Source organism: Pan troglodytes, chromosome 6 (assembly GCF_028858775.2).
Source record: "Pan troglodytes isolate AG18354 chromosome 6, NHGRI_mPanTro3-v2.0_pri, whole genome shotgun sequence".
NCBI classification, from domain to species: domain Eukaryota; kingdom Metazoa; phylum Chordata; class Mammalia; order Primates; family Hominidae; genus Pan; species Pan troglodytes.
Window position 1 is genome coordinate 91,787,131 of NC_072404.2, and position 12,132 is coordinate 91,799,262.

A 12,132-nucleotide genomic window follows, 5' to 3' on the forward strand; every position below is an offset into this window, starting at 1 on the left:
AGCATTAAGAAAAATAACCAACTGCTACCTTTAGTATCTTTAATGTAATTTTGCACCTCATAAATCTGAGGGCTCTTCTCTCTGCCCCACTTACACATCCATCACTCCTGAGAGTATTTTCACCACAATGCCTGTTGCTCACTTTTTAAAAACAAGAGATTTTTGCAGTCTGCCTGAGCCCATTTATTTCATTGCACCATCCCTCTTGTAACTCTCAAAATATGGCATTATTAATATTTAACCATCCCTTCACATAGTTTGACAGTATGCACCTTAGAAAAATTTTATTAGCTCTTTCCCCTCTTTTCCCTAATTATCCCTAAGGTATTGGGCAAATATCAAAAGAAACAATTCTCTAGACTTGCTTGACAACTTTGGTATGTGTTGATTACATATTACAGGTTTATCTGTATATCAAAATCCCTCAACAATTTCTCTTAGAGAGAAATGTCTGGTGATAACAGGAAATCTGAAACAGGGAGCACAGATTGAAGTGAAAAGGACCGGAAATTGAGGTCTGATCACGGGTAACTTAAACACATTTTAAAATTTTTCATTTGATTTGATGTTATATACAAATAATAATGTTATGGTTAATAGTAATTATATGCATGTGTGTGTATGAAAGAGAGAGAAACCAGAATTTATTATTTGAATAAAATAACATTGGAATTACTTTCCATCATTTGCCAGAAGACCACCATAGCGTATTTTTAATTACACAGAAAAAAAGAGCTTCAAATAGACAGTAAGATTATCCCCAAATCTGAAGCATTTAAAATGGCCAGCACCGTTATTTTCTACTGCCACCAGTTCTAGTTTAAGTTGTTCTTCCATTTATGATACAGAATTTTAAATGTATCCTAATTTTTTTAAATCCACAGAGCATATGGTTAAAAAAAATCAGCAGAAGCAAATGTTAAAATAACATTTAGCCAGAAATATCCCACATTCATATTCAAAGAGAACTTCAAATATTGCTTTATATATAACAGCCTAATTCTGAATTATTGAAATTAACTATAAAAAGTGTGCCGGTTTGTTGAGGCCACAAAGTCAATCTTTTCCTCGTTCATAACCTGTACAAACAAGTGGCAAAATATAAAGGAGCAATGACCGCTTTCTTTACTCATTTTTAAAAACTGCTAAGAGTAGCTGATTCTATGTACTGAATTACTACAAAAGATGTAAAGCCTACAAAGAAGGGATATTTAAGAGCTTATATTTTACAAATAAAAATTTTAAACCTGTGCACATTTGCCTTCATTCCTAAAATATCACACCACCAAATATGTTTAATTCTAAATTTCAAAGTATATCTTATCTAAATGAAAGAAATAAAACTGCTTAGTATGTAAAGAACTTTCAATAGGTGCCAACATTTCAAATGGTATAGTTTCTTTCTCACACTTGTTTAAAAGACAGCAAAACTGTCTTTAGAATCACTTTTTTAATTACTTGTCAATTATGTTAGTAACCCATCTCTATAGGACTTGAGCATTTTCAGGCTGCTTGTGTATGCAATATCTCATTTAATTGTCTTGGCAAATCATTCTTAAATGCTGGTGTTATTAAGTTAGATTTAATCCCTGAAAACAGTTGTGGACTGACAGAAGACCTAAGGTATGCACACTTGTTAATAAACTTACCTTACTGAGGTTTTTCTACTCTGTCAATCCACTTAAAGTTTTAAAAATATGTATGGACATACACACGTATATATGTGTATTTGCATATGTATAAAATACTATCTATTAAATAGAATACTATATAGTGATACAAACTAGGAAAGTTATCTAATTATACAATGTTAATATTTTGGGCTCTCAAGGAAAAGGTAGTAACATAGTATTTTTTCACAAAGTGCTGCCACTTTTACTTAATTGACATTGAGGTCAATTGCCTTTTTCTTTCAACTCTGTAAACAACACTACACAATCGTTTACATGTTTCAGTGCACACACAAAAAAATGAATCATGTGTAAGCTACATGGTTGGCCATCACAGCCCATTCCCAGTTTACTGGAAAGCAACTGTATGAAAGCCTTGGGAACAATCGTGGTACTGCTCACAGATAGTTCATGAAAAGACTGGTTGACACACTTAGTGACACAGTGCTTGATGCACACTGTAAGCCTTAAGTAAATGTGGAGGCGATATAATAGAACAAAGTTTGTTCCCCATGGAAAGCAGCTGACCTGCTTTTTGAAACACTACCACAGACAGCTCTTTTAATAGAAATAATGGACCGTTGTCATTTTAATAACAATAAAATGTTACTTTTTTGAAATACTGAAATTCTGATTTTTTTCCCAAAATGCTATGTATACTTATGTTAGAAATGCTTATGTCCATACATATAAGACATTAAATGAGATCAACAAATTGCATGATTTGCCTAAGATATGTTTCATTTTACCCATTTAAATCTCCAATTTAAAGTTATAAATAGCTTGAAGACATGTGCTAGGAAATTCTTGGAAACTTGCATCTATATTGAGAAATAGGGAAATCAAGAGAAACCTTAAGAGGTGCTTTATATAATGATACTCCAGAGAATATGTAAATTATATAGTTTGTTATGAGCACTATTGTAAAAATTATTTGTAAAATTTCTCAATGCATTATTGTTTATGAATATATACTCCTATATATACTAAATTTTAGCACAATAATTTCCATATGTTATGTTTTTGTAAAAATTTACTATGTGTAAACCCTAGAAAGAAGAGTATTTTATTGTTAGTTTTATCAATGTTGGAGAAATAACAGAAAGATGTCTACACAGTTTGTTGTGAAGAAAACAACTGTAAAGCTCTTATCTATTGTCAAAATGAACCACCTACTTTATATTCAAATTTTATGTATATTTATTAAATTAAATTAATGAAAGCCATGGGAGGGGGAGATAATAAAGGCACATTTTATTTCCCTTTAATAAACCATAATATGCTTAGATTCTTGTATTTTCTTACATTTTTTTCAAAAATTATATCCATTTCAGTCTGCTTAATTTTCATTCAAATGCCAATCCAAATAGCTACACATATAGCTATGTGTAACATTAATAAATTTAACATAATATTACTGCTTACGTGGAAAAATATATCTATTGTTGCATATTTTAAAACATACATCTGTGGAATAATAAATGTTATATGGTTAAGCCGATGAGAACAAAATTAAAGACTTGAGAAAAGTTTATTAATGTTTACTGTTTCAGGTTTTATTTTACATTTAATATTTTATCTCATAATTGATCATATGGCACATTTCCTTGTGTATGTAAAATGTAAACAGAAACTGCTGACTTCAAGTGAGAATAATTATGTCACTTATAATGCATGGAACAGATATCCATTACAATATCCTGACATACAAAATTTCTCCTTTATAGCCTTAAACACAAATTTCTCTAATAACAGGAAAAAAAAATATCCTAAGTAATTAAAGCCAAAAGTACTATACTTCTATGAGAATTTATGCTTATTTCCTGTGGATATCCACAATTCTTAGTTTTATATTTATACCATTGTACACTTTATATTAAAATCCCTGTATACCAATAGGCTCTCAGCCAATTATTGTAGACTGACTGGCATTTTGATGTGATTGAGATAAAAGTTTGATATTAATAGTTATAACTATATATTTTTAATTGCATTTGTAAATAGATTCTATCACACATGTAATTCTAAATTTTAAAATAGAAGTCTTTTAACATGTGGCAAGAAATTATTTCTAGAAAAACGGACAACTACCCTTTTTGAAAGCTACATTTTAAAAATACCAATATGACATGTGCATACTATAGCATAAAAATGATATATTTTCCATTTATGTATCAACCAATACACATTACGTGGCTGCTACCATATCATGTATTTATGTTTCACACCTTAGGGAGACAAACATTTCCAAAAGAAACACCTAACCCAGAGAAATAATCGTATCAAAATTTCCTTGTCTGAAAAACATCTATTTTAGTGTTAACTCTTAGAACAGGTTAACTACTACTTTAATCCAAAAGAAAATTTATATTAGAATGTATGTTAAACAGGAGAGCAAAAAATGAAAGAAGATACTTAACTGACACATCATTTGTTTTACCATAATAGAATTTAAGCCCTTCACGCAAATGTAAACACTCTATATTTTTAAAAAAAACAACTTTGAACTACTAATTCTAATTGAAGTCCAACTCCAATTAGTGCATAATTAATTTTATAGTGTGTGATGGCATGCTCTTCCTCTTCAGCTGATAAAAACTTCTTACATTACTTTTTCTGTGAAAAATGAAACTGGCAAAAAAAAAACCCAAAAATATTTACTAATGATTCCGAGAGAAATTGATATACAGAAGCATAATAATTTGCCTTTATTGACACTACAATCTTTGTACTCAGTTTTTATAAATTTGAAATTTTCCCCCAAAGATTTGAGATTTGTCCTGATTAAACAGTGCATATGAATTCTTTTCTCGAAAGAAAAGCAAATGGCACATCTTTATGAAAAATATTGCATTTTTTAATTTCATAAAGTTTATTCAGAAATCTAACATGAAGTACAAATGTCAACCATCAGTTCTTTCCTCAGAAGACAGTGTTACTAACTTTTCAAATGAAAAACTGAAGATGCAGAAGGCTTCCAAAAATATTGTTAAGATTACCTACAGGAGATTGACTTCGCTCCACAAAACCTTTTATTAAGTATTTCATTCATTAAATAATCAATGTCTTATATAATTTGAAAATATCTTGAATTTTCATCGTTAAAAAAAATTTCAGATCCTTCCAAAGAAAAGAAATTGTGATGTCCTACTTCCCATTTTAACCCACTATATATACTCTTTCTTGTGTCTAGTAAATTTCTGACCATGAAAATTGATTTACTTATAATTTTAGGAAAGCATTATTGCAGATGTTCTTCTTAACAATAAGGATTTTTACATTAATATTTTACCACAGTATGTTGAGGAATAAAAGGTTGTATTTTGTTGTAGTTTTCCCCAATGGTATGATGATGTATCCCCTCCCATGATAAAAATATTGATAAATTGTCAGTTAAAAACAACACTGTAAAAATGAGTAATCGGAACACATTTAGAAAGTGATTGTTTTTTAAAGAGCCACTTATTTATTTGACACAGAATGCAAGCGACTCATTTGAGTTCTCACTTTACAGGCCAAGCAACAAACAGACTTAAAAAATTAAATGGAAGTGTGATGCCTTAATAAGAGTAAATAATTCTGAAGCATCCTTAGGGTGATTCTTACTCTTTTTATGTTTAAAAATATCTGACTGGAACATCCTGCCAATTAAACGAAGATCTCCAGATGGCATTTACCCTTTTGCTTCATAACAAAAAGGATCTGCAATCAGTTTTATGGAAGATTATCTAAAGAAGAACATTACTGTAAATCAATGACAACAAAAATTAGACACTCCCCTTCTCCGGGATAGAATATGCATCCTCCAGATTGTTGCACTGACACCTAAGGTAATAAATACTTAAAACTGAATCTTAAATAATAGCCGCAGGGTTTCAACCGCTAAAGATTCACTGTTACTTTCCACCAAAAACTCCTGTATTCAGCACTCAGCCAACAAAGGACAGCAAGTAACTCCCAGCAGCATAAATACCGGGAAAGCTACCTTGGGCTTTGTTTTTGTTATGTAAAATGCATTAAAGTGACTCATCCACTTAAGATTACCTACCTTTAGAAGCTTTAAAGAAGCTTCAAGAACCAAAATAAATGCTTTCCCAGAATGCCGGATAGGCTATTCGGTGCATTAAAAAATATGTATATATTTATATGTGCCATTGAGTTTGATTCTATTTTGCTAAGAGAGGAGAGAATTATTATTTTTCATTCCCTTCCTGTGGTGTGACTATAGCTACCTATAAGCCCTCTATTTCCAGAACAGCAGTGAGGTTTTTAAAAGTTATTTTAGAAATGGTAAAAATAAAAGAAAATTTGTAGGAGACTGGAAATAGTCCCTCCTTCAAAGAATAGGCTCTATTCATTTGAAGAACAGGGACCGCGTGTCTGCCGACACTTAGATGTTTCAAATAATGGGTTGGGGAGGTTGGATCGCGTGGTCCCAGTACCTGTGAGCCCCCTGCGTGGACAGCACGCTCGGCCGCGAGGAGCCAGCACGCGTCTAATCGGAAGGCTGTCAAGTGCATCCAGTAATGTGGGATAAAACGAGTTTGGGCACTACAGCAATTAAAGAGCATCTCGGAGGCCAAGTGCGGGGGAAGTCCACGCTACCTCGGCAAGCCTGAAATTACCTATTTGTAAATTACCCAACCAAAACATAACTTTTTATTGAACTGGGTTGAATCAGAGCGGGTGAGCTGGCTGGAAACTTTTTTCCCCAGTACGGCTGCACTCTGAAGTCTAGAGAATCCCGTTAGAGACGGGCTGAGACGCCGCGAGTCGTCGGCGGGCGCTTCCCGGGACAGTCGGCCCCCAGTGCCCGGCCCCGCGGAGGCGCCCGAGACGCCGGTTCGGGACGCATTCCAGCGGCGAGCGGCGCGCACCGCCTGCCCGGCGTCTCCGCATCCGAGCCTGGCTCCCCGGCCGCTCGCTCCCCACCCCCACGGGCGGAAAAGCCCCGCGACTCGGGGACCGACCCCCACCCCCAACTCCCGCGGCGCCCCTCGGCCGGCGCTCCCTGCCCGGCCCGCCGACTTACGTGACGGCCGAAGGGAACGGCTCCTCCGACGAGGGGCCGATGAGCAAAGATTGGAAAAGTGTCAGAGTCAAGGCCAGCAGGCAGCCAGCAGCCATCTTCGCGATCGAAGATCAATGCCCCCTCCCTGCCCAAGCGGGGGAAGGAGCGGCGCTGGAAACCGCGGGCGGAGGAAGAGCAGCACACGCCGCCGGGACCGCGGGCGTCTGGAGGGCCGGCTGCGCCCGGGGCCCGAGGCGCGGAGCCGCGCGGGGGACGGCAAGGGCGGGAGCGGGCGCCGGGGAAGGGGCGGTGGCGGGCGGACCCACTAGCGTGCGTCGGCTGCTCCGCGCCGCGGCCGCCTTGCCTCCGCCGCCATCAAGGGCGACTTTGGAAACAGACCTCGGTGAGCCCGCCGGCGCTCGCGCGCTCTCGCTCTCCCTCTCGGTTTCCTCCCTGATTTATTCCCCCGATTGCCGAGGCGAAGGCGGAGGCGGGGGCGGGGGCGGAGGAGGGGTGACGGCGCTGGAGGGTGGGGGTGGCTGCAGGAATCGGGGAATGGCAGGCAGAGAGACTTGTGGAAGCGAGAGGCTCCGTCTGGCTTCTTAGGCAAGTCAGAGGGAGGCGGCTGGGGGTGGGCAGCGGGAGGGCTGGGCGTCAGAGCAGTCGGGCGGAGACGGGCCGGGAGCAGCCCTCCATACAAGGCAGCCAGGAACTCCCAAAGTCGGCGCCGGCTCGCTCCCGCCGCCCGGCGTGCGCAGGCGGAGCGGACCAGCCCCGGGGGGCTCCCAGGGGACGGCCAGCCGCCCAGCGGGCATCCACAGGCTGCAGAGGCTCCAACCCAGGACTTGGCTCGCGTCTTCGGGGGTTATTTTTGCACATGCAGGCAGTGTTCCCCCCCAGCCCTACTCCCAGGCGCAGAATCCACTGCCTGCCTGGGAATCGTGAAGTGATTTGACAACAAATGTAGGAGGGGTTTGTATTGCATTTTAAAGCACCACTGTTGACTCTCTACCAGGTGGCACTATATGCCCGCGTGTGCCATAGGTTAGAGCCTCTGCCGGGGCTGGGTGCCCTTTGTGCCAGCGGTCCCACGCCCAGGTACTGCTCGGCTCACCTGGCGAGGACAGAGCCTCAGGGACCGGGCTGTGGACGGACAGAGAAGTACTGACGCTGTAAAATCTTCCCAGCCCTGTGGTTCCATTGGACAGAGGGGTGGAGGGACGAATTCTGCATCTAGGGAGGACAGTAGTAAGAGAAGCGCTTTGCAGCATCCCAGTTGGGACTACCTCCAAAAGGGTCCTAACGCCCTGCTCTGGCCACTGGCCTGCCCTGCCTGACAAGGTTACCGCAGGGTGAGCTCACTTTTGTCAATGCGAAGGCATGAAAAGGGTAAGCAGCAGGAACAGGTGGCACTCGGAGAAATGCGCCTGAAATGTAGAGGAGGAATTAAGGGAGGGGGAGAGAGCTAGGGAGTAGCAATGCCGGACTGGTTTTATCTCCAGACTCAGAAGAAGCAGTGGCGGGCTTTCTCCTTGAAAAGACAGGGTCTGCGACTAGGCCTCTCCCGCCCAACACAGGCCTCCTACAAGAGGGCCCTGGTGGGCCAAAGGTAGAAATATATTCTTGCACACCTTAAATTCTTAAGCTCCCTCTAGTAGTGTATGAGAATACTTTTGACATGACGTGCAGAGAATACAATTTGTGATGACTATCCTGCATATGCAAAAATTCTGTAAGTATCGGGGTGGCTGTCAGATTTTTAATTAGCCCGTTCTTATTTTTAGGAGATGCTTCTGAAAGAAAAAGACCCTTATTAATTCGAAATGAATTTTCCAGCTCTCTGAAGGCAATCTCCCAAAACAAAGACTAATAATAATACTACTACTATTAATTACTGGCCAAATTTTAAGAGCGTGTGTGATTTTATGATGCTTAGCCTGGTGAATTTATTTTTCCTTCCCACTTATCTCTCCTGTTTTTAATGTCTTATTTGTTTTCTTTATGTTCTCTGCATCTCTGTCTTGCTCTTTGTTTCTTTCTACTCTGAGTGGCCTCACAAAAGGCACCCCACCGTGACTTAACTTAGTTTGTTTTATGCTAGGCATGGGTACTGTGGCAGCAGGAGCTGCGCAAATGAGGGATGAAGTGGGATGTAATGGGACTGAGAACTACAGCTCAGGAGGGATATTTTATATAACTGAAGATAGCATTCCACTCCAAAATTAGATAAGTAAATAGTCAAATCCATCATTTCTTCCATTTTTAATAATTCAAAAGCAGACTTTCTTCCCCAGCATGAGGATTAAGAAGAGCAGAATTAGAGATGCCCATTATTGTCTATGTGATATGTTGGTATCAATAGCCTCACTACCTAAAAATACCATTGTTATATATTCTGTCAATTATTTCAACATCAACTCCAGACTTCCCACTATGGTACACTGTTTCCAATTTTATATCTTTAGGAGAAAGGGCTTAAAGAATAAAAGAATGTAATAAGCTTGTAGAGAAGGTAAGTCAGCCTTTATTATTAACTTTGTTGGCCTTTGAGCCAAATCTCAATTTCTTTGGATCACTCTGTTGAAGCACTGTGTTCTCCAATATGTGAAGCTGTTGAGGAAAGATATTGCTTCTACAATTCTTACTGAAAGGGTTGGTTATCAACTGTGAGCCTAAATCATTGTTTAATACTCTGTTGTGAGGTTTGCTATTAATTGCTTTTTACCAATCTAAACCTTCTTATTGAGGATATTCAAAATGTGTTTTTTTTTAAATGTATGACAGCTAAAAGAAGACCATTTCCATAACATAGCATTAGGTTTCTGTTGGATTGACTATACCCATAACAATGCATTTTTTCAGCTCAGTTCTGTTATTTTGGAAAATTCCCTTAAAATCAGATTATATCCCATTAATCTTAATAAAATTTTGCTTAATCACGATAAATTTGCTGTTCAACATGTTGACAAATCATAAGGATTGTTGTTAAGCTGTTATAGTAAATGATGTAAATGTGCAGTAAATACAGTAAATATATTACAGGTTATAAATGAGCAAGAAGTCGCAAATCAGTGTCTACTATTCATTTAAGAAGAAATATTTTAATTAGTAAGTTAGTGAAGTATTGCAGGAGATTTTTGCATTTAATCATTTCTAGAACAAAGTTTAAAGAGATTTAATTCATGCAAATCACTGACCTTTACCTACAACAAACTTGCGATTGGCACCTTTTGGCTAAATCTCAGTTGTTAATTCATATATTTAATTTGTTCATATACATTTCATTTTTTAGTAACTAAAAGTGAATAAAGAACAATAAAAACTTGATTGCCATGAAATGTTTATTCTTCCTTTTTTTAGGTGATACTATGAATGTTGGCAGCATAAAATTATGTTTTTGTTGTAGTTTTTATATGAGTATATGTATGTACAAACATTTTTCTGTGATTTTTTTCAGTAAATCAAATCTAATTTCTTCAACATTTTGCCTGAAAAAAATGAGACAGAGTAACCTAATTGAAATTATTTAATCTTTCTCTCTCTTTTTTGTTCTCATGTACAAACAGGCAAACCCAAACACTGAAAAGGAAAATAATTATCCTTAGCCAAAAAAATTTAAAGGAAATAATTAACTTTCATATTATTTTCCACATCTTAAGAAAACTAAGGTGAAAACCTTGACAAAGGGCCTTATTTGCTTGTATGCATATAGGTGTATATGACTCATCTCTGAGATAGACATACTGTTAAGAGTCATAATCAGAAAAACTTGTGATTTGAGATGGTACTGTGCTTCCATGCACACAAAGATGTGTGCCAGAGAAAGTGAAAATTAAAGACAAATGGAAAGAAAGCTTCAACAATCTTACTTCTTTGGGGAATACTTTCAAGAGACAGGAATAAGAAAGCAAGCAATTCAGAAGTATCAATGCCCAGGAGAATGGTTAAAAGAGTGTGTAGTGATTTTTAAGTCAAGAGTTTATATTCGGCATTTTTAAAGTGAAGTGGCACATTGAAGCCTTCATAAAAAATAAAAAGCATAGAAAAGGAACTATCCTAAACTAAGAAACAAGGTAAAATATTTTCTACAAACAAGACAACTATTTAGAAAAAAATTTTCCTTGACCCAAGTAATACAGCTATTGAAATGATAGGGCATTGAATTTCTGATGAAAGAAATACCTTTTCTAAAGAGATGCATAGTAACATTAAACAAGTATTTATTGGAAGTTTATTATTTGTCCATCAGAGTCCCCATATTGGCAAACTTATGCTAGTTTAAGTATTTAGAAAAAAGTAGCTGTTATATTTTAAAATACCATCATGTCTTCAAGCAATAACTTCAATATTATTTTATTTTGAATCTCTAATCATAGAATTTTTCGTTCAATTTCTTTTTCTTGTTTTATTTTACTCTTTCTCTCCCGTTTCTCCATTAAACAAACACATTCAGAAAAAATCAGGGCCTACAACATGACTTCCTATTTAAACAAAACAAAACTGTATTCATCTCTAAAATCTGAATTTCATAGCAAGATCTTTCTTCACTCCATAGAGTTGGAGTCGTGTTTTTTTGTTGTTGTTTTTTGACTGTGACAGCACAAAAGTATACGGAATCCATTTATGTAGGCCTACATAGACTAAGGGAAGTAGAGAATTCAGTTATTTATCCAAATATTCACTAACAATGAAAATGCAATAGGAAGTAATTAATAAGCAGTAGATGGTGAAAACTGAAATAGGAAAAACTAATAACCCTTTACAGTTTTTTTAATTTTATGGATGCAGCCTGCCATGAGAGGGGAAGAGAAAGATCTATTTATATTATTCTTCTGATACTAGGGTTTTTATTTTGTTTTGTTTTGTTTTGTTTTGTTTTTAGACAGGGTCTCACTCTGTCGCCCAGGCTAGAGTGCAATGGCATGATCTCTGCTCACTGCAACCTCTGCCTTCCGGGTTCAAGTGATTCTCATGCCTCAGCCCCCCAAGTAGCTGGGATTACAGGTGCCTGCCATAACACTTGGCTAATTTTTTTTTTTTTTTGTATTTTTTTGTATTTTTAGTAGAGACGGGGTTTCACCATGTTGGTCAGGCTGGTCTTGAACTCCTGACTTCAAGTGATCATCCCACCTCAGCCTCCCAAAGTGCTGGGATTACAGGCGTGAGACACCGCACCCAGCCAATACTGGGTTTTTTATATTCTTTAAACACAGTAAAACACCTTTGTAAGCTAGCATTTTTCTATAAAATTTGGATATGTTTTGGATCAAACTGACTTCCTGAATAATATAACTCATTATAGTAGGCTACAGATAACATAGTCTATTAGATGGGTGTCCATAGAAGCACCACAATATGATGTTGCTAGGGGTTTCTCCCTCTGAAGTAATGAGCATGGGAGAGAAAATAAGACAGCAGTTGGCCGGATGCGGTGGCTCACCCCTGTAATCC

The 12,132-nt window shown here is 37.8% G+C and overlaps 1 protein-coding gene across 18 annotated transcripts in view; it reads right to left on the reverse strand.

Annotated features, from left to right (window-relative positions):
* Nucleotides 1–7,441, reverse strand: part of CACNA2D1 (calcium voltage-gated channel auxiliary subunit alpha2delta 1) — a 496,237-nt gene extending 488,796 nt beyond the window's left edge. For 16 of the 18 annotated variants that reach the window (XR_010158889.1, XR_010158887.1, XR_010158886.1 and 13 more), the window contains exon 1: nt 6,703–7,441. Coding sequence is in view for 13 of the 18 variants with exons in the window: in XM_009453456.5 (XP_009451731.1) it covers nt 6,703–6,797 (95 nt within the window). In the remaining 5 variants the exon portion in view is untranslated. The remainder of the gene's footprint in view (nt 1–6,702) is intronic. The other 2 variants (XM_063815431.1, XM_016957653.4) reach the window with 1 other exon arrangement.
* Between the last annotated feature and the right edge of the window lie 4,691 nt (nt 7,442–12,132).